Source organism: Leopardus geoffroyi, chromosome D2 (assembly GCF_018350155.1).
Source record: "Leopardus geoffroyi isolate Oge1 chromosome D2, O.geoffroyi_Oge1_pat1.0, whole genome shotgun sequence".
Taxonomy (NCBI): Eukaryota; Metazoa; Chordata; class Mammalia; order Carnivora; family Felidae; genus Leopardus; species Leopardus geoffroyi.
Genome location: NC_059334.1, coordinates 54,253,119 through 54,276,023, shown reverse-complemented (window position 1 = coordinate 54,276,023; position 22,905 = coordinate 54,253,119). Strand labels below are relative to the sequence as shown.

Sequence of the window (22,905 nt, the reverse complement as noted above, 5' to 3'; positions counted from 1 at the left end):
TTTGGTTTTGGCTCAGGTCATCATCTCAAGGTTCATTAGCTTGAGCCCTGCATGGGGCTCTGCGCTGAGAGCACAGAGCCTGCTTGGGATCTCTCTCCCTCTCTTTTCGCCCCTCCCCTGTTTTCTTTCTCCCTTTCTCTCTTTGTCTCTCTCATAATGAACAAACATTAAAAATTAAAATAAATGTCAAATATCGGTAGAAAGTAAATTGAATATAAGGTACAGGTGTGCTTGGTTTTAATAATAAAAGAACTAAATATAGATTTTAGATATTTACTAAAAAAGGAACTGCTTGACAAAGTAACTCAATATAGTATAAATTTATAAATTTAACATTTAACATTTAAATATAAATGTTATATAAACATATAAATATAAATGTCAAATTTATATAAACATATAAATATAAATGTCAAAGAACTGCTTGACAAAGTAACTCAATATAATATAATGTTAAATTTATAAATTTAAATTTAACATTTAAATATAAATTTAAAATGTTACATTTTTTGAATAAATGTTTTTATTGCGGTATAATCTGGTTGTATTTTGAAATAATCGAATTTACAGTAATTTAACTTACAGATTTTTGAGATCACATTCACTGCATTGAGTAAAAAAAGATCTACAATTTACTCTCAGGAATAGAAGGGGGCCTTGAATATCATTATCTTCTGTTTAGTGCAAAAGATGTAAAAATGGTATGTATGTTAAGTGCCAAGGTTTTCTCTAAAATGGGCCCGCTGTAAAAGTCAGTGGCGTGCCAGTTCGATTCAACAAATATTTAATAAGCGCTTGTGATTTCCAAGGAACTGTGTTGGGTGCTGAGAGGAAGCAAAGATGAAAAGCATCAATCAGTTAGCTGGAGGGAGACAAGACGTGAACCCAGTAACTGGTCTGCAAAGCAGAATGGGGCATCATAACGTAGAAAAGGTAAATCACAGGGAGAACCCGGTGGAGCTCAAATAATTTAAATTTTCCTGCCTACGTTTTTGTCTTTTTCTTCTTTTGAAAAGGAAATATTTTAGATTCCTTTTCATGTGTGCCAGGTGGTTGCGGAGAATCTGCGACCCTGTGAAATCTCCCCTATTCCCTGTTCTTCCTTTGCTCCCATATTCCATGAGCTCCTCTGCCGCCAGTACTGGAATGGCATGTATTGTGTGGGTGGTGAAACGATGGAAAGTTATTTTTGTTTTAATTATGAGAACTGTTTTATGGAGGGAGGAGGAGAGGCAGATCGGAGACAGACGCTTCAGCGGGGATGCTCCGAGGAGGCGTTACTAAGGTTACTAGAAAGAGGACGGCAGGTGATACACAGGCAGGATTTTTTTCTAAAACAAAATGTTTTCAAACGGGCGTGGGCGTAGTGCGAGCAGTACCACACGATATTAAAAGCTGCGCTCGCGAGGGGAAGGAGGCCGAGGAAAAAACTAACGGTTGCGACTGTAAAAAGTAGATAGCCTTTGCCTACTCTCCCGGCCCTGGTTGCCGCTGCCTTTGTTTCCCGGGGCTGTTCTGGCTGTAGCACGAGGTCGGCGCGCCCGAGGACGGTGTCATTTAAGTGTGACACGCGGCCGAGCCGGACCGGAAGCGGCGCCCAATCGGGACCCGTAGAAAGAGGCGGGGAGCGGGCGGTGGCGGCCTTCGCTGCGGGGAGGCTGCGCGGCGGGGGCGAACCGGACTGGCCCTGCAGCGGCTCGCTCAGGCCGTGCGTAGTCGCTGCAGCCACCGGGAGAGGGGAAGCGACTCCCGCGGGCGTACTTGGCAGAGCAGGGAGGAGCGAAGGGGTGTGTGATAAGGGCCTTGAGTGTATTTGGGGCTGGCTAGAAGGACCTCCAGAATTGTTCCTTATATGCTACTCGTTGATTATCTTTTGGTTGTTTTTTTGGTTCTAGAGAACACCCGGCGTCTGCCGTCTCGAATTTCTCTCGGCCCTTGTCATTTGATTCGTTACCCGAAGTGAGTGAGAGCTTTTCAGTGCAACCACTGATTTGAGATGAGTATGGGATGGATGAAGCCGCCAGAGGGGGGAAAATGGGAGAGGGGGAGCAACGGTAGGAGGTGGTGTCGCGGGCTGTGGGGTCAAGATGACATTAGACTCTGTTCTAAAACTCTTTATATGCTGTACCACATTTAACGTACAGTCCTATGAGATAGGAGACCGGCGCTCTTATTAGCCTCGTTTCATAGAAGGGGGAAAGAGGGAACTGAGGCTCAGAGAGGTTAAGGAACATGCAGAACAAAAGACAAATGAAAAGTTCAGAGCCAGGATTTGCACTCTGGTAGGTTGATGCCAGAAATACATCTCTAAGCTCCACACAATGGTTGACCCTCATCAAGATGTTTGGAAAATGAGGACCTAAAAGGGTGAGAAGTTGCTGAGATGTGGTAAGACAGCTGGAGCAAGGAGTTGACATGATAAAGGGTGGGAGATCCAGGTGATGACAGATGTTAAGGGAGGATAGAGTTGGAACTGTGGCCTTCTAACCTTTACCTCCAACCTTGGCTAGCGCCTTCCTCTTTAGAATTTTGTGGGACAGAGAAGAGAGGTTTTCACCCACACACCTAAGTTTGAAAATGGAATCATAAAAATTCACAAATATGTAAGATTTAAGGTTTACATGATGTAGACACCTTATTTAGCAGATGAAGCCCAAAGAGATAATTTATTCAAGGTAGCCAGGACTAGAAAGGTATCTTATCTTAGGTCCAGTGCAGTAAAGTTTAGGGAGTTCTTTCCTTTTTGTCCTGCTGCACTTGTAATAGTGAGCATGAAAGTTTAAAAATTTCGATATATCATTTGACCTGGACTAATTCATTGTAGCCATATGAATCAAGTATGACCTCAAAAGTCAAATAATTCACTGATTCCCCATTAATGTGTGTTCCAAATTCAATATAATGCTGAAACCAGAGGCTTCTTCGAGTACAATTGAGTAACAATTGAGATCTTCCTGGATTTCTAAGAATTTCAGTTAAAAAATGAATTGGAACAAAATAAAGTTTACTAGACCAAAGGGCAAGGTTGTTTACTTTGAAGGAACTAGGAAATCTCAACATATGTTGTAAAAAGGCAAGTTTTAATGAATTGATAGTGTACTCTTCACAGAGTAAGTCTAATGGAATATAATAATCAGTGGTAGCATATTCCGTAAAGGCAAATTGGAGTAGTTGAAATCGTGGGCTTAAGAGTCAAGTAGATCAGCTTAGCCACTTATTTGCTCTGTGACTGATTTACTTAACTTTGTCTTTGATTTCTTCATCTGTAAAGTGGAGATCATAGTTCCTAATTTATGGAATTAGAAGCAGTGTTTGTTAAGGACCTACCATAATGTCTGGAACAAAGTTGGTGATAAATACACTGAATCAAAGGTGAAGCATTGCTGAATCTTGTGTGCAGTCACATGCCAGGTTCTATAAAAAGAACCTCGTTTTCAATGAAGAGGTCAAAGAGTAGCTTCCCTGGTTGGCTTAATAGTAATTAAGGTGGAAAATGTTGATTGATTCATTTTCTGAAGGGTAAGTCTGTTACTTCAAAGTGAATGAAAATTTTAGTTGGCTGGTGAACAGTGATATACCCACCATGATCCTTTCCAGTTACTACAGCTTTTAAAGATAACTCATTTTTGAACTGTTTCCTGAACTATGAGCAATTTAGGTTCTAGGTAACTGACTTTATACTTCTTTACAGATGCATGGTCATGGGGGCTATGACTCTGATTTTAGTGATGATGAACACTGTGGTGAATCTAACAAAAGGAAAAAAAGGTAAGTAATTTTTTATTGATCTGTGTTTCAGATCCTTTCCAGGTTGAGATGACGTATAAATAATACTGAAAGTTTCTGGTTTATGTTTACATGTGAAGACAACGATGCTCTACTCAATGAATTTTTGTTCATTAAACTATAATGAATTGACTCGAGAATTTGAGAACAGTTATGTGAAAAATAAGAAAATGATGTTTATGCTGTGAAGAGATTTATGGAAGTGGAGGTGGGGGAAAAAGGAGACCAAACAAAACTTAGATTTCTCTGTTGCATCTATTTTTCATGCAACTGTTAAGGTCTTTTTACTTGTGAATGTCATAGCTAAGTACGGGCTTAGTTGGAGGTCCCTTTGCAAGTACTTGACCTCAAAATGAAGTTCATGTGGAGGGTGAGACTGTGCAGTTTTATGGCTTTGTGAATGAGCAGACTAAGTGTTTAAAGGAAGGAGCTCATGGAAGTTTTTATTGAATTGGAAGGGACAAGAACTGTCAGCAAATAAAGCCTATGCTTTATGAGGACTCTGCATCCGGTGATATTGCTGTGTTTAGGTGCATTGTTTTCAGCTTTCAGTGGTTAGAAATTGATTTCAACTGTTAACTTAGAAGTGATTGACTGATCTATATTAACCAAATTTATAAAAGTTGTTTTACTATTTCACACCGAGAGCAATATGTAAGGCATACTGAATGGAACCGAACATTTTTGTTGGGTTCAGTATTCATGGGTGACCAAAAGAATAGAAATGATTATAACAAATTATGTTGTATGGTTCTTTATGTTTTTAAGATTTTTCACTTAAAAGTATTACTTTGTAAGAATAGAACTTGAGCAAATCTAGCTGAATAGTCTGTACTCTTCAGTTATATCTATCTTTATAACTAGGGCTGATCATCTATAGTCTATTATATCATTTATAATCAACCCTTATTCTTTTTTATATTATTGGTTACCAAAAGCATCAGTATCTCTACAAACAGGAAAATTGTGGCGCAAAGAGATTAAGTAGCTTAATCTCATTTAAGATTAAGATGGTGAAAAAAAAAAAGATAGTGAATGACAGAGCCCAAATTTGGATCCACGAATGTAGGTGGTCTAACATCAGAACCCATGCATTTGTTTGTTTCACCTTCTCCATTTTCTAAGTATTAAACAAAGTTAAGATATTAATTAAGTGATTTAAGGAGACCTAAAATGTCTCATTAAAGATCAGTGAGTCATTTTTAAGTTTAGACTTGAAATTTTAAAACATGTTCCAATTAGGAAAATAAAAAGAAACAAGAAACACCCTTTAAGAAAAATGAACTCTTTTAATAACTTTTCTTCTTCATAAACCAGGACAGTTGAAGATGATTTACTGCTCAAAAAGCCATTTCAGAAAGAAAAACATGGGAAGGTGGCCCATAAACAAGTTGCCGCAGAATTGCTGGATAGGTGTGTACTTCAGTGTAAATGTCCTTTTTTGGTTTAAGATGTTTTTGTAAACTCAGGGACTTGGATTTAATTGTATTAATTAGAATATAGAAATTTGAATTTGCTTAAAATTTGTCTTAACAGGGAAGAAGCAAAAAATAGAAGGTTTCATCTGATAGCTATGGATGCTGTATCCTTTTTATACTTCTAGATTTTTATAACAAGTAGAATATTTTTAAATCTACTTTTCTATTTCATAAAATCTTGTGAAGTCAGATAGACCTATATTATGTTTTTAAAGGTAAATGTTTATTGATGTGCAATCTTGTCATTTATACTTTTGAGTACAGTTCTCTTTTATTGATACATAAGAAAGATTTAGAGACAAAAATAATAAAACGTATTAGTAATGATCTATAAATAAGTTTATAAAATAGTCCATGAACTTGCAAATATTTTTCCAACCTGTTTTTGTCTGGCTGTCAAAATTTCTCATTTTAATACTGTTCTTATCTTTAATCTCATTTTAACTCTTATTCTCTTACTACCTGGTTCTTGGCTATGGAAGTTCTTTATGTGTCTAAAGGTAGATCTGTCTGTGGACTGTCCTCAGGCCTGTAGTTGCTTCAACTCTTAGGCATGACTTGGGGCTGTCTTTAAGCTCTTTCTTGCTTCCCTATTATAGTCATGCATCACCTCAACTTTTTGGTAAGACTGTGGCTTATTACACTAACTGCTACCACTATCCATCCATACTACTGTTTGGAATATTGGGAGAATGAAAGAGAGGTCAAGCAAGACCTGAAGTATTTCTGGATGTTTATTACTATGGGCAGGATTAAGAGGAGACCATGGCAATTAGATACATCCCCTATCTATTGACGTCTCTTTCACTTTGTTATCATTCCTAATCCTTTTCTATAAGTTATAGAAATCCTCTTATCACTGATTTATTTATTCCTCTTATCTTCTAATCCAATATCTCACCTTTCCCATGGATTTATTCTCATCTGCCACTTGTTCCTTTAACATTTCGGCATCTATTGTGCCTTCGGTGACACCACTCTTTTGGGGGTATTGGGGCATCTAGTTACAGCCTGGTAAGAGCGAAAGTGTAGGTCCCTTTTCTGGCATTGGTGGAGGTGGGACCACAGTTATTTCTAGAATTTTTGGCTGGAGTAGAGTAAGCGTTGTCTAAAGTTATCTGTATTGTTAGGCTTCCTCTCTCTTGGTTATTCAGAGAGAACAGGCTTTTGTTGGGACTTTCCTTGTCTGTGCTTGTTGACATTTCCAGGTTGCCAGCTTCTTCACTTCCAATTCTGAGTTCATGAGGCAAAAAGAAAACCTGGGGAACTTACCGCCGTGTCAAACCATGGGTCTTGAACTCCCTAGCTATTAATGGATTCTCCTCCTCACTTTTAGGGTCTTTTTATATTTGTTTTAGATATAATTTCCAAGGTTTTTAGTTGTTCTTATTGAGAAAAATAGGGAGAAGTACAACTTTGCTCCATCTTCCTGGAAGCAAAGTCCCACTCAGCACCTGTTTTTATAAATAAAGTTTTATTGGCACATACCTGTGTTCTTTCATTGAGGTGTTATCTGTGCCTATTTTCATGCTAAAATGGCAGAGCCAAACAGTTGTGACAAAGACACGTTTACAGGTGACAAAGAGACCATTTATAGAAAAAATTTGAAATAGACCAAAAGCTGGAAAACCCAAATCTCTGGATGTCTGGATTTTCTCTTTTTTCTTTTCTGGAAGGTTAACTGCTTTATTGCCAGTATCATATTCTGATTCAATATTCTATCAGGACACATTGTAATGAATTAGGTCATTATTTATCTTTGATATAATAGGATGTAGTCAGACAGTATTATGAATGAGGTTAATTTTATTTGCATATTCAGCTCTGGAGAAAATACCTTTGAGCTTTTTAAAACAAGTAAAACGGTCATATATCTTGTTGTATTGTGTTAAAAATAAACATGACTGAATTCTTTAAATATTAAAAGAAATATAAAAAAATAACATTGTTTTTGAAAGCTTAATGTTAGGATTTAATATTACAAAAGTTGTATCTTCTATTTTAGAGGCTTTGTCGTTACTGGAATAACTAGATCTTATAGTGATAAGAGTTAAATGGTATTCCCTATCTTTAATTTTGGACACTATAATTTATATTTCATAGTATTATGTTAAAATAAATATTGATGTGAGGCTGTATGTATTTCAGCAATAGGAACAAGAAGTTTTCCTTCTTCCCAGTTGGAGATAATATTTTATCACAAGAGTAGTATATGCTTGAAAAATGTTCAAAACAATATAAACAGTATTCAGTAGAAAGTGAAAGTCCTTCTATGCTACAGTGTTGACTCTTAACAGTTTAATATTTACCCTTTCAGATATTTTTAATACATAAACATATATAGTATGTATTTACATATTTAAAAAACTAAGTAGATTCATACTGCTTGTCTCTACTTACTAGTATGTCATGGACATAGAACAACTCCTGAACAAATAAAATCCTTAATTTTTTGCATTTCAGTTTCAAAGGCATACAAAGTTTGTAAATGACTATATTTTATACTATGGTGGCAAAAAAGAAGACTTCAGGCGATTGGGGTAAGTGTCATGAAGTTTACATAGAATGGGAGGAAGATATGGATGTCTTTAAAAACCCACAGCTACTGTGTCTTCTGATTCTGCTCTCCATTCCAGTTTCCTTATCATATCCTGAAATGGAGAGGCTATCCATAACTTTGGGCTAAGTAGCTCATCATGAAGCCCATTATCTGGCAACAGGCCTCAGGTAGCCTGTGGAGCCAGATCTGCCTCAAGCAGTAACAGGATATGTGAGGAATACTCCGATGCCTGATTATGCAGTAATTTTTTTTTTTTTTTTTGGTAAGGATTTTTGAAATCATTAACTTTTTAGACCTCAGTGTTTGGGATTGCTTTTTAAAAGGTAGCGCAAACAGGAAAAGAAACAAAAACAAAAAGCAACTCCTCCCTGTAGTTGAGGCTCTTCTATCAGAGCCTCTTCATGGTGTGTGTTTCTTTTCTCTGACTTAATAATTTTCTGAGTTTGATAAAGCTCTAAAAAACTTTGTATTATCTCATCTACCTCAAATTTATCTCCCCTCTCACTTTAGTCTGTATTCCCCAACAATCCCTTGTTCTACCCCCAAACTGTTAACACCTTTTTTTTTAAGTTTATTTATTTATTTATTTATTTATTTTGAGAGAGAGAGTGGGGGAGGAGCAGAGAGAGAAAGGAGAGAAAGAATGCCAAACAGGCTCTGCACTGTCAGCACAGAGCCTAACACAGGGCTCAGTCTCACGAATGTGAGATCATGATCTGAGCCAAAATCAAGAATTGAATGCTTAACTGACCGAGCCACCCAGACACCCCCAAACTGTTAGCATCTTAAAAATATCATCCCCTCTCTTCTGTTCTGCCGTTACTCAGTCTTTCTAGGAAGCTGTAGTAAAATGAGGTATGGAAAACTCTTCCATTTTTTAAATTTGATCTCTGTGGCGTGGTGTTACTGACGTTTTAGATTCTAAAACTTACTTTCACTCATTTTTCCTTATCCACTTAGTGTTTATTTAGATTTCTCAAACTATCGTTGGTAATTTAGCACCATTTGTATAATTGAAACCAGTACTAGAGATGGATAAATGCCTTATTCCTTTAACTTGTTTGTGTAGCAGCCCTCTTTATCAGTGTCTTTTGAAAATACTGAAATCATTTTTATAAGTTTATGAACATATATACATATTCACACATAAAAGTGTCTTTATCTTCATGTATTTATACTCAGCTGTTAAAAAATCTCACAGAACTGTTTAACCTCCTAAATTTGACATATTTTGTGTTTATATTAAATTGAAATAGTTTTATTTTCCAGGGAAAATGACAAGACAGACATGGATGTTATACGAGAAAATCATAGATTCCTATGGAATGAGGAGGATGAAATGGACATGAATTGGTAATTTTTGCCATCCAACACATAATACATAAACTGCTTTAGTCCTGTCTCTCCTGCTTGCTTCCTGTTTTCTTACCCTGTCACCTGTCCAGGTCATTCAGCCCCTGCGTGGAGGAGTTCTGAGTGGAAGACATAAAAACATGCCTTGGAGTAGTATTAAGTTTGGTTTGGTTCTTTTGGTAATTTTTAGCAGTTTTTACTGACTTGTCATTGCTTGACTTTGTCTTGAAAATATAGTTTATTACATTTTTAGTGTATCGTTTATTGTTCCATAATGTGCTTCTTTTTAAATTTTTAAAATATCTTGGGAAAAAGTAATACCTGAAAGTAATACCTGAAATGCAAATATAACAAAAGACAAAAAGTGAGGAGTAAGGCTCCCCTTCTCTGACTGGCAGCCTTGCAGTTGCCCTCCCTGAGAGAGCCACTATAAATAGTTAATATTCAGGTATTCTATGCACATGTAGGGAATAGGCCTCTTTTAAAACATTAATATTTATATCATATGTGTTATTTATTGACATTGCTTCCAAGTAGTAAACTGTGGTTGAATTTCTAAATGCAAAAGATTTATATATTTTTTATGGATCTAGGGAGAAGAAACTTGCAAAGAAATACTATGATAAATTATTCAAGGAATACTGCATAGCAGATCTCAGTAGATACAAAGAAAATAAGGTATGCCTTCCAAGTATTTATAGAAGGTTCTTATTTAAGTACAGTATTATTATTATTATTATTATTATTATTATTATCATGCCCCACATTATTCTTTTAAAGGTGCTAATTCAAGTCTAGGTTGAATTAGTCCTGCATCTATGAAAAGTCATTTGGACCTTGTAACCTCCACAGCTATGAAATTTACAAAGGGTCTCTTAGTCAAGGGTCTCTTAGTCAAGCTTTGTGAACTGAGGCATGAATAGTCTAAGATTAAACACAAGTGGCTACCGGATCCTGTTTCATCCTGACTCTGGCCTAGAGCCTCTACTGATTATAATGAATGATTTGACACTGCAGAATGATGTTTTGTCTCACAGATGATGTTTGAAATTGATAGACTTTTTTTTTTTTCAAATAAATTACCATCTGTAAAGAGGCAGATGCACATCTTCTTTTATATAAATGTCTATTCTAGTAGAATTAAATCTTACCAGTGCTAATTAGTAATGGCAGATTTCTGTTCTCACTGCATCTTACTCTAGTTGATATTAAAGTGATTTTTATTCCTATCTCAAATTTCACATTTGTAACTAGAGAAGGTGACCCAGGAACAGATGATGTCCGTTTGAAATGGGTTGGTGGGGGGTGGGGGGGAGGGAATGTTGCATAAATCTGTATGTTTTGGCTAGTGTGCATTTGTATTAAGAAAGATAATCTATTTAAAAAGTTGTTTTAGATTTATTTATTATACGAATTTCTTTTTCATTTAAATAATTAAATCTCAGAATCACGATTGGGTTAAATTTTTTTTCAGTAGTGGCTTTAATATGTGAGTTGCTTCACAGTATTCTTATAGGTAATAGTATCTGTTTTTACAAACCCTTGGTTTTTTTTACAAACCCTGTTTACAAACCCATGCATGTCATATATTCCAAAGATTTCCCCAGTTTCTTAGGAACTAGCTCTCCTGTCTGTACTAGTTATTGATCACATTAAATCCAAAAGGCATCACAGCAATTGGAGTTACTCAACTGCAAGTTGAGTATGAAATATAAATCTTTCTAAAAGCACATAATAAAGCAGCTTTTTCAATGCTGACTCATCTGTCGATTGTTTTTCAGTATTTATTAAGGACTGGGCAAGGTGTTGTGGATTAAAATGTGACTGCCCTTCAAAAAAACCTATAGTAATAATTAAGGGGAGAAAGTGTACATAAATCAATGTTAAATATTTGTACTCTCCATTTAAAAAACACAGTATATTACTAGAAATCATGCTTGAAAGAGGATAATCTTGAAATAAATTATATTTTCCTATTAGAACATGATGAGTAGTTAGATATGAGGGTAAATCCAAGTAAGAAATCAGAAATAGGAAATCTGGAGGGAGACAGATGTGTTGTTGTTTTTTTTTTAAAGACTTCATTTTTTAGGGGCAGTTTTAAGTTTACAGCAAAATAAAGGGGGAAGGTACAGAGATTTCCCATATACCCCTCATCCCATACACAGGGGGATCTTTTCTAGGAGGAAAGATGACTTTTTTTGGCATACCACATGTGAGGTTCTGGAAAATGTTAAAAGAGTAGTGCCTTTGATTTCCTTACTAGGATGCATTTTCTCATTGTTTTATTTATACAAAGACAGTGTTTTATTGATTTTTAAAAAATCAGCTCCTAGCTCAGTGCCTAATATGTATAGTAGATGGGGCATTTTTAGTGAACTCCAGCTTTTGTCTCACACACCTATTCCCTTCCTTATTACTTCTTCCCTTTCATCATTGAGAATTTGGTTGGATCATTGCATCAGGATTAGATTCAGCTGGAAGGACTGAAGCACTCCTACATAACACTGGCTTAAATGAGATATGTTTATTTTTCTCCTACATAGGAATCCAAGTGGATGGTCACAGACTTTGTGTTTTCAGGAAGTTAGGATCTGTCTGTCTTATTACTTGCATGTGTGATCTCTTTGTGCTAACGGGTAGAGTAAGAGGCAGTGGCTCAGCACCAAATCCTTAGTAACTAACGAACTAGTAGGACATACTGTATTTGTTACATTTTTTATCCCCCTATAAGATTGTAACCTTCCTGATGACAGTGTTTTTAAAAAAATTTTTTTTAATGTTTGTTTACTTTTGAGGCAGAGACAGAGTGTGAGTGGGGGAGGGGCAAAGAGAGAGGGAGACAAAGAGTCTGAAGCAGGCTCCAGGCTCTGAGCCATCAGCACAGAGCCCAATGAGGGGCTTGAACTCACAAACCGTGAGGTCATGACCTGAGCCGAAGTCGGACACTGAACCGACCGAGCCACCCAGGCACCCCTGACAGACATTTTAATAATCATTTTATATCTTCAGCAGAGTGCCAGGCCCAGCAAGTAGTTGCTTAATAATCATTGAATAGATCGGGGCACCTGGGTGGCTCAGTCGGTTAAGCGTCCAACTTCAGCTCAGGTCATGATCTCACGGTTTGTGAGTTCGAGCCCCAGGTCAGGCTCTATGCTGTCAGCTCAGAGCATGGAGTCTGCTTCGGATTGTGTGTCTCCTTCTCTCTCTGCCCCTCCCCCACTTGTGCTCTGTCTCTCTCTGTCTCTCAAAAATAAATAAATGTAAAAAAAAAAATTTAATAATTATTGAATAGATTAATGAATGGAAGAAAAAGTTGGGAAACTTATTTTCATTTGACTGTGCTTCAGTGGACATCCTAACATATATGTTTTATGACAAGCAATCCACACATACATGTATGGACTTAAAAGTAGAATTAAACAGACTTATTTCGAATGCTTTATTTTTTTCCTAGACTGGAGAGATTTTTTTTTGGGGGGTGGGATTTTAATGAGAATATTTTCAAATATTTTGAGCCCTCATTTGCATTTAAAATACAAAATTGCCTGATTCAAGTAATAGGTGATTAAAAAAATAGGCAAAGTTAAACAGGCATTGAACACTTCATCTGAATTATCTTAATACAACAGCCTATAATATTGGGGCTTTTATTCATACAAAGGAAATAGACTGAGAAGTTAAGAAACTTTCCAAGGTCACAGAGCTAGTTAGTGAATGGTAGAGCTTACATTGGTCTGTATGATTCTAGAGCTGAGCTTTTAACCATTACAGTAAACTGAATAGAAAACTAAATAATTTACTATAATTTCAGGAAATTAGCATGTGAATATGAAAGATCTTAAAAAGGCAATGGAGAAAAAACATTTTTTAGCTAAAATACAAAGGTATGTTTAGGAATCTGGAGGGAAGTTTAATACCTTTCCACTTTAGGGTCCAGAGGGTCCCATTTCTCTTTCTTGTTCATTACTTTGCCATTGCAGTGAGGAAAGATCCATTCATGAATGAATGGTTGTGGTTGTGTTCTAATAAAACTTTATATGTAAAACAGGCAGCAGGCCTGTGAGCCATAGTTTGCTAACCCCTGGGGTAGTATGTACCAGGTAGTATTCTAAGTACTTTATGTGTACTACTCCTATTTAAGCCTCTTAAACCAAAGAAGAAACAACTGTGTTATTTCTGCATTACATATGAGGAAACTGAGGCACAAGAATATTTAATACCTTGTCCAGTTATAACCTGTTAAGCGGTGGGACTAAGACCTAAAACCTGGATAATTCAACTCTTTTGCACTATAGTATATTGCTTCTTTACTGTACTATAATCTCTTTTTTTTCTGTCAATGTCATAAAATAATATATATATTTTTTATTAAAGGAGGCATCTTGTGGCCTAGCACCTGTACCTTTTAATAAGTAGTTTAAAAGTAAAGATTGTTCAAGGGGCACCTGGATGGCTTAGTTGATTGAGCATCCGACTTCGGCTCGGGTCATGATCTTGCAGTCTGAGTTCGAGCCCTGCATCGGGCTCTGTGCTGACAGCTTAGAGCCTGGAGCCTGCTTCGAATTCTGTGTCTCCCTGTCTCTCTGCTCCTCCCCAGCTCATGCTCTCTCTCCTTCAAAAACAAATAAAAACATTAAAAAAATTTTTTTTTAAAGTAAAGATTGTTCCTTAACGTTGTTCAAATATATCTTTAAATAACTAGAATCCTATATGGAGAAAAAAAAGCTATCATGTTTAAAATTAAGTTTGCTTTTTTTTAACTCTTTATTTTAATCACTTGTTGCTCATCACAAGTGCATTCCCCATCATATGTTTCATCTACCCACCCCCACCTCCCTGCTGGTAACCATCAGTTCTCTATAGTTAAGAGTCTCTTGGTTTCTCTCTCTTTCTCACTTTCTCTCACTCTTTCTCTCTTCCCTTTATCTGTTTTGTTTCTTAAATTCCACATGAGTGAAATCATATGGTATTTGTCTTTCTCTGACTGACTTATTTCACTTAGCATAATAGTCTCTAGCTCCATCCATGTCATTGCAAATGGCAAGACTCCATTCTTTTTTATGGATGAATAATATTCTAGTGTGTGTGTGTGTGTGTGTGTGTGTGTGTGTGTGTATTTTTATATAACACATCTTCTTTATCCATTCATCAATCTATGGACACTTGAGCTGCTTCCATATTTTGGCTGTTGTAAATAGTGCTGCATAGGGGTGCATGTATCCCTTTGAATTAGTGTTTTTGTATCTTTGGGTAAATACCGAGTAGTGTTATTGCTGGATCTTAAGGCTGTTTTATCTTTAACTTTCTGAGGAACCTCCATACTGTTTTTCAGAGTGGCTGCACCAGTTTGCATTCCCACCAACAGCGCAAGAGGGTTTCTTTTTCTCTACATCCTTGCCAACCCTTGTTGTTTCTTATGTTTTTTATTTTAGCTATATTGATAAATGCAAGGTAATATCTCATTGTAGTTTTGATTTGCATTTCCCTGATGATAAGTGATGATGAGCATCTTTTCATATGTCTGTTGGCCATCTGTATGTCTTCTTTGGAAAAATATCTGTTCATGTCTTTTGCCCATTTTTAATTGAATTATTTGTTTTTGGGGTGTGGAGTTGTAGAAGTTCTTTGTTTTTTGGACTAACCCTTTGTTAGATCTGTCATTTGCAGATATCTTCCCCATTCCATAGATTGCCTTTTAGTTTTGTTGATTGTTTCCTTCACTGTGGAGAAACTTTTTATTCTGATGTACTTCCAATAGTTTTTTGCTTTTGTTTCCTTTGCCTCAAGGGACCTATCAAGAAAAAGTTGTTATAGCCAATGCCAGAGAAATTATTCCCATTGCTGTTTTCTAGGATTTGTATGGTTTCAGGTCTCACATTTAGGTCTTTAATCCATTTTGAATTTATTCTTGTGTATGGTATAGGAAGTAGTCCAGTTTAATTCTTTTGCTTGTTGCTGTCCAGTTTTCCCAATACCATTCATTTGTTGAAGAGATTGTCTTTTTCCCATTGGGTATTCTTTCCCACTTTGTCAGCGATTAATTGACCTTACAATTGTGGGGTTATTTCTGGATTTTCTATTCTGTTCCATTGATCTATGTGTCTGTTTTTATGCCAGTACCGTAATGTTTTGACTACTACAGCTTTGTAATGTAACTTGAAGTCCAGAGTTGTGATGCCTCCAGGTTTGCTTTTCTTTTTCAAGATTGCTTTGGCTACTCATGGTCTTTGTGGTTCCATACAAATTTTAGTGTTATTTGTTCTAGTTCTGTGAAAAATGTTGTTGGTATTTTGATAGAGATTGCATTCAATATGTAGATTGCTTTGGGTAGTACAGACATTTTGACAGTATTTGTTCTTCCAGTCCGTGAGTGTGGGATGTCTTTCCACTTCTTTGTGTCCTCTTCAGTTTCTTTCATCAGTGCTTTATGGTTTATGGAGTACAGGTCTTTCACCTATGTCTATTTGGTTAGGTGTGTTCCTAGGTATCTTATTATTTTTGGTGCAATTGTAAATAAGATAGTTTCTTAATTTCTCTTTCTACTGCTTCATTATTGGTGTACAGAAATGCAACAGATTTCTGTACGTTGATTTTGTACTCTGCAACTTTACTGAATTTGTTTATCAGTTCTGGCAGTTCTTTTTTTTTTTTTTTTTTTTAATTTTTTTTTTTTTTAATGTTTATTTATTTTTGAGACAGAGAGAGACAGAGCATGAACGGGGGAGGGGCAGAGAGAGAGGGAGACACAGAATCGGAAACAGGCTCCAGGCTCTGAGCCATCAGCCCAGAGCCCGACGCGGGGCTCGAACTCACGGACCGCGAGATCGTGACCTGGCTGAAGTTGGACGCTTAACCGACTGCACCACCCAGGCGCCCCAGTTCTGGCAGTTCTTTGGTGGAGTCTTTCAGTTTTCTATATGTAGTATCGTGTCATCTGTAAATAATGAAAGTTTTAATTTTTTTCTTACTGATTTGGGTGCCTTTTATTTCTTTTTGTTGTCTGCGGTACTATGTTGAATAAAAGTAGTGAGAGTGAACACTCTTGTCTTATTCCTGACCTTAGTTAGAGGAAAGGCTCTCAGTTTTTCCCCACTGAGAATGATGTTAGCTTTGGGTTTTTCATATATGGCCTTTATTGTGTTGAGATATGTTCCCTCTAAACCTACTGTTTTTGAGGGTTTTTTATCATGAATAGATGTTATACTTTGTCAAATGCTTTTTCTGCATCTATTGAAATGATCATATAGTTCTTATCCTTTCTCTTATTGATGTGATACATCATGTTGTTTGATTTGCAAATATTGAACCACTATTGACACCCAGGAATAAATCCCACTTGATTGTAGTGAATGATTTTTTAAAATGTATTGTTGGATTTGTTTTGGTAGTATTTTTGTTGAGTATTTTTGCATCAATGTTCATGAGAGATGTTGGCCTGTAGTTTTCTTTTTTTGCTGGTGTCTTTATCTGGTTTTGGTATCAAGGTAATGCTGACCTTATAGGGTGAATTTGAAAGTTTTCCTTTTTGTATTCTATGCAATAGTTTGAGAAGAGTAGGTATTAACTCTTCTTTAAATGTTTGGTAAAATTCACCTGTGAAGCCATCTGGTCCTGGACTTCTGTTTGTTTGGAGTTTTTTTGATTACTGAATCAATTTCTTTGCTGGTTATCAGTCTGTTCAAATTTTCTATTTCCTTCAGCTTCAGTTTTGGTAGTTTATATGTTTCTGGAAATTTATTCATTTTTTTCTAGGTTGCCTAGTTTGTTGGCATATAGTTTTTCATCATTATTTGTATTTCTGTGGTGTTGGTTGTTATTTCTCTTCTCTCATTTGTGATTTTATTGATTTGGGTCCTTTCTCTCAGTTTGGCTAGAGATTTATTAATTTTATTGATTTTTTTTCCCCAAGAACCTGCTCCTGGTTTCATTGGTCTGTTCTATTATTTTTTTGGTTTCTGTATCATTTCTGCTCTAATCCTATTATTTCCTTCTTCTGCTAGTTTTATGTTTTATTTGTTCTTTTTCCAGCTCCTTTAGGTACAAGGCTAGGTTATTTATTTGAGATTTTTCTTGCTTCTTGAAGTAGGCCTGTATTGCTATAATCATCCCCCTTCGAACCGCTTTTGCTGCATCACAAAGGTTTTATTTATTTTATTTTTAAATGTTTATTTATTTTGAGAAAGAGCAAGCAAGCAAGGGAGGTGCAGAGAGAGGGGGAGAGAGAGAATCCCAAACAGGCTCGAACCCACCAACAGTGAGATCATGATCTGAGCTGAAACCAGGAGTAGGACAATTAGCTGACTGAGCCACCCAGGTGCCCCATTTTGTTTTTTTATAAAGGTTTTTAAACTGTTGTGTTTTTATTTCATTTGTTTCCATATACTTTTTTCAGTACTTCTTTTATTTCCTGGTTGGCTTATTCATTGTTTAGTAGCATGTTATTTAACCTCCATGTATTTGTGGTCTTTCCAGAATTTTTCTGGTGGTTGACATCTAGTTTCATAGCATTATGGTCAGAAAAGATACATGGTATGACTTTGATCTTCATGAATTTATTGAAGCTTGTTTTGTGGTGTAATACATGATCTATCCTGGAGAACGTTCCACATGCACTTGAAAAGAATATGTTCTGCTATTTTAGGATGCAGTGTTCTGAATATATCTGAATATGTATCTGTTAAATCCATCTGTTCCAATGTGTCATTTGAAGCCATTGTTTCCTTACTGATTTTCTGTTTAGATGATCTGTCCATTGATGTAAGTGGGGTATTAAAGTCCCCTACTGTTACTTATTACTGTATTATTATTGATTAGTTCCTTTATGTTTGTTATTAACTGTTTTATGTATTTGAGTGCTTTCATGTTGGGTGCACAAATATTTACAATTGTTATATCTTCTTCTTGGATTGTCCTCTTTATTAATATATAGTGTCCTTCTTTGTCTATCATTACAGTCTTTGTTTAAAAAAATTTTTTTTAATGTTTATTTTTGAGAGAGACAGAGACAGAATGAGAGTGGGTTGGGGCAGAGAGAGAGGGAGACACAGAATCCAAAGCAGGCTCCAGGCTCCGAGCTGTCAGCACAGAGCCTGATGTGGGGCTCGAACTGAGGAGCTGTGAGATCATGACCTGAGCTGAAGTCGGACACTCAACCGACTGAGCCACCCAGGCGCCCCAACAGTCTTTGTTTTAAAGTCTGTTTTTTCTGATACAAGTATTGCTACTCCAGCTTTCTTTTGACATCATTTGCATGATAAATGTTTCTCCATCCTCTCACCTCTCACATCCTCAAAGCATGTGTCTTTAGGTCTAAGATAGTCTCTTGTAGGCAACATATAGATGGGTCTTGATTTTCTATTCATTCTGTCACCCTGTGTCTTTTGATTGGAGTATTTACTATTTAGTTCATTTACATTCAGTGTAATTATTGATAGATATGTATTTATTGTTATTTTATTACTCATTTTGTAGTTGTTTCTTTTGTCTGATCCTTTCTCATCTTTCTCTCATAAATGGTTTGCTGGTTTTCTTTAGTGGGATAGTTGGATTTCTTTCTCTATTTTTTGCATATTTAATAGTAGTTTCATTTGTGGTTACCATTAGCTTTATGTATAACATCTTTTATATATTGCGGTCTCTAGTAATTTCATGGTTTAAGTTTGAATCCATTTTTCACTCCTCTTCTCCCTATGTTTTAGGTATATAGTGTCATATTTTACATAGTTCTTTAAGTCTTCAGGTTGATTTCTGGGGTATTTAGGATAACTGATAGTTATCTAGTAGTATTCATTGGACAAGGTGAGCCTAAGGTCCTCCTATTCCCCTGCCATCTTCCCCTCCTGGTGAATTAGATTTGCTTTTTATGTTGGTAAATATCATTATTTCAGTTATTGGCTCTGTGTTTAGATGTACATACAATTTAAATAATGTTTAAATTTATCCTAACATAAATGTAATTCTTTTCTCATTAGTTTGGATTTAGGTGGCGAGTAGAAAAAGAAGTAATTTCAGGAAAAGGTAATTCCTTTTTGAAATTTTACTTTTTAATAGGATGAGGTTATTTTGTTATACTATTGAATTGAAGTCATTTGGTAAGATTATTCCTGATTTATACAATAAATGCTTATCTATAAAAGTAAAATTATAGACAATGTATTTGTGATACATTAGCAAATGTCAAAATATAATGCTTTAAAGATTTTTACCTCTAGAATTTTTGCTTTTAGAACATTTGATAAGAGTATAAGTAGAAAATGTTTATTTTTTACAAAACTTTTAAAGTTTATTTATTTTCAGAGATAGAGTGCTTGAGCAGGAAAGAGGCGGGGGGGGGGGGGGGGGGGGGAGAGAGAGAGAATGCCAAGCAGCTGTGTCCAATGTGGAGCTTGAACCCATGAACCATGAGATCGTGACCTGAATTCAGATCAAGAGTTGGACACTTAACTGACTGAGCCACCCAGGCACCCCAAAAATGTTTAAAGAGTTAAAGGAAACTAGTAAAGGATGAATACTTGAGTTTTTCTTTTTATTAACTTTTGGAAGAATGATTTGGTATTATTGTATTTCAGTCTAATCACATTTTGAAAGTAGAGATTAACTATCACTTTCAACCTAATGGAATTTTTGGATGGGCTAGTTCTTATTTTGGGATATCATTGAGATTGAGACCAAATATTTAGTCTTACAGCAAAAGATCAAACATTTGGGAGGCAGTTATTAAATGCTTTTTTAATGCATTGTTGTAATCTACTCATAAGTCTCTGAAAAATTAATATCTTTATCCTATTTCATGCTGTAAAGTTACCTCTTTTTTGATAATTGCATTTCAAACTGTTAATGCTTCTGAAAACTGCATAGGAACATTTAGGAAATCATTTTAAACTAATAACTTAAAAACTTTAAAAATAAAGGTTGCATTTTAGAATGATTAAACTTTGACGCCATCCCTGTGGATCATTTCCATCTTCCATAAATTCGATGTCTGTGTGAAGTGTAAAACGGGATATGCAATAAAACAAAATTAAAGAGTAGGACTTTTTTTTTCTTTAGATAAAGGATCAGCCCTGAAGATACTCTAAAGGAGAAGGAAAAAGAATAAATTTAAAGCTATTTTTAACTTTTCTTAGTATTACATTTTAGTTTATGTTTTTACCTAAACAATCAGAAATTTTGAAATGTTTCACAGTTTTAAAATTTTGTACTTTTATTAAGTGGAATTATCAGGTGATGGTAAGTAATGCTGCTTTTAAAAAATTAAAGGGCATTCTCTAAACTAATATAAGTGAAAAAAGGATTGGTTGGTGAGAGAAAGCTATTGCTATGATTTAGAATTATAATTTGGTTGCCATTTTAACAGTAGAGCCATTACTAAACATGCATACATTTCATAATGTATTCACTTGGAATGAGTGAAAAATGCCAATTTAGAAAAGTTACAGGTTCTTTGGACTCATAATTTTCAAAATCCATTTTGATAATTTCTTTTTAATGAAAAGTTTAGATTTGTTCCTGTTGGTGCAGATTATTGAGATATAAATTACTTTTTTACTGTACAAATAAAAGGTTCATTCTGTGAAAGGAAATAGTAGTTGGGTAGTTCCTTTCATTTTTTCCTCTTGGATTGTCAGTATCAGTCCTTTTATGCAGAATGTTTTCATACACAGCAGATATGATGTGTTGATTTTAGAGTCAAGTAACTCTAAAACATAGAACATTATTATTCTACTTAGTCATTTAATCTCAGTGCTACCATCTAAAACGTGCTTTAAATGCCATTTTATGCTGGTATTTATTTATTTATTTTTTTTTTTTTTTAATTTTTTTTTTCAACGTTTATTTATTTTTGGGACAGAGAGAGACAGAGCATGAACGGGGGAGGGGCAGAGAGAGGGAGACACAGAATCGGAAACAGGCTCCAGGCTCTGAGCCATCAGCCCAGAGCCTGATGCGGGGCTCGAACTCACGGACTGCGAGATCGTGACCTGGCTGAAGTCGGACGCTTAACCGACTGCGCCACCCAGGCGCCCCTATGCTGGTATTTAAAATAGATGGCATAATGTTAGAATTTTAATCAATTTAAAAATTATTATTAAATATTAAAAGGGATTCACCAACATATAAATACATGTATTATGGAAAATATATTTATTCTTTTAGGGTATTATTGAGTATACTCTTTTAGTACTTCCATTTTCCAAAGTAGAATATTCCCTAACAGCGAGTTAGTAAAACTCTGATCTAAACAGTTTATCTGTTGAGCAAGAATTCTGTGACTGATTTTTTTTAAATAATTTCTTTAGCTCTTTGATTTAATACTTATTTACACATTTGTTGAGCATACTATAGTTATTACACTCAGTTATTTTTTAATGCTGACTTGCTAGAACTAGAATATATGTATGTTAAATTTCAGGAGTGATTCCAAATTGATATTAATATTTCAGATTAAAATTGTTTCCAACTATCGTAGCTAATATTCCTTTCTTTTTCACAGGCCAGTTTTTCTGTGGAAATAAATGTTGTGAAGAAAAAGAAGATTTGAAGAGTTGGGAAGTTAATTTTGGTTACATTGAACATGGTGAAAAGAGAAATGCACTTGTTAAATTAAGTAAGTTGATTGTAGGTGTTATATAATTGCTTTCTTCAAAGTTTATCTAATTGCTTAGATTTAAAAATATATAGGCTAATTTAAGGTTTAATTAAAAAATTTTAATGTGTCTTTCTGGAAGTGCTCTTTTTTTCTGAGAGCTTCCCAAAGTGATAGATAACTTTTGAGGCTAAAATTTTTATGTGGTGTCCGTTATGGTGACATTTGGGTGAAACAGTTCTTTTTTTTTTTTAATTTTTTTTTTTTAAACGTTTATTTATTTTTGAGACAGAGAGAGACAGAGCGTGAATAGGGGAGGGGCAGAGAGAGAGGGAGACACAGAATCTGAAACAGGCTCCAGGGTCTGAGCTGTCAGCACAGAGCCCGACGCAGGGCTCAAACTCACAGACCTTGAGATCATGACCTGAGCCGAAGTCAGACGCTTAACCGACTGAGCCACCCAGGCGCCCCTGGGTGAAACAGTTCTAATGACAGATGTAAACCGATAATTTGTAAAGTTAAGACCTCTTCCCCATTAACATGAGTATGTCACCAGTGCACAATGAGATGCAGAGTATCAGAAAAGTCAGCATAAAATCTCATGTTACCTAGTAGCCATATTGTTATGGTGTGGACAATAAATACACTCTCTGTGTCAATAAGGAAAAAGATTTAGGTGGGCATAACTGTTTGTGACATCAGTCTTAAAATCTTAAGGTTATACCCCAGAATACAGCAACCTCTTGTAATATGCATGTTTTAGAATCTTTCATTCTTTCTCTTTCTTTCTTTCTTTCTTTCTTTCTTTCTTTCTCCCTTTTTCTTTCTTTCTTTCTCCCTTTTTCTTTCTTTCTTTCTCCCTTTTTCTTTCTTTTCTTTTCTCTTTTCTTTTCTTTTCTTTTCTTTCTCACTAAGCTACTCTTCTGTGTCAGCTTCTTCTCCTGTCATGTTAATTACCTTACCTAAGTAAACTCCTGGCAGTTTTCTACCCACTCCATATAGAAGTCAAGAATTTCCTCATGTGCTACTTCATGCTCACCAGTGCAGAAGTCCCTCCTGGAAGTACTCCTGGGGACAAGTCAGCTGGTGTGAACTGAAATTAAGTATAAGGCAAAAGAAGAGCCCACAACTGGAACTTT

At 35.6% G+C, this 22,905-nt stretch overlaps 1 protein-coding gene across 4 annotated transcripts in view; it reads left to right on the top strand.

Moving 5' to 3' along the window:
- Positions 1-880: 880 nt before the first annotated feature.
- The window catches only part of LOC123576843 (protein FRA10AC1), a 37,870-nt gene continuing 15,845 nt past the window's right edge, over positions 881-22,905 (top strand). Inside the window, exons 1-10 of one of the 4 annotated variants that reach the window (XM_045438254.1) lie at positions 881-933; positions 1,896-1,959; positions 3,692-3,768; positions 5,104-5,199; positions 5,323-5,368; positions 7,728-7,804; positions 9,094-9,177; positions 9,771-9,855; positions 19,152-19,197; positions 21,674-21,787. In XM_045438254.1, the coding sequence (XP_045294210.1) occupies positions 3,692-3,768; positions 5,104-5,199; positions 5,323-5,368; positions 7,728-7,804; positions 9,094-9,177; positions 9,771-9,855; positions 19,152-19,197; positions 21,674-21,787 (625 nt within the window). In that variant the 5' untranslated portion in view covers positions 881-933; positions 1,896-1,959. Of the gene's footprint in view, positions 934-1,601; positions 1,788-1,895; positions 1,960-3,691; positions 3,769-5,103; positions 5,200-5,322; positions 5,369-7,727; positions 7,805-9,093; positions 9,178-9,770; positions 9,856-19,151; positions 19,198-21,673; positions 21,788-22,905 lie in introns of those variants that run through there. The other 3 variants (XM_045438252.1, XM_045438251.1, XM_045438255.1) reach the window with 3 other exon arrangements.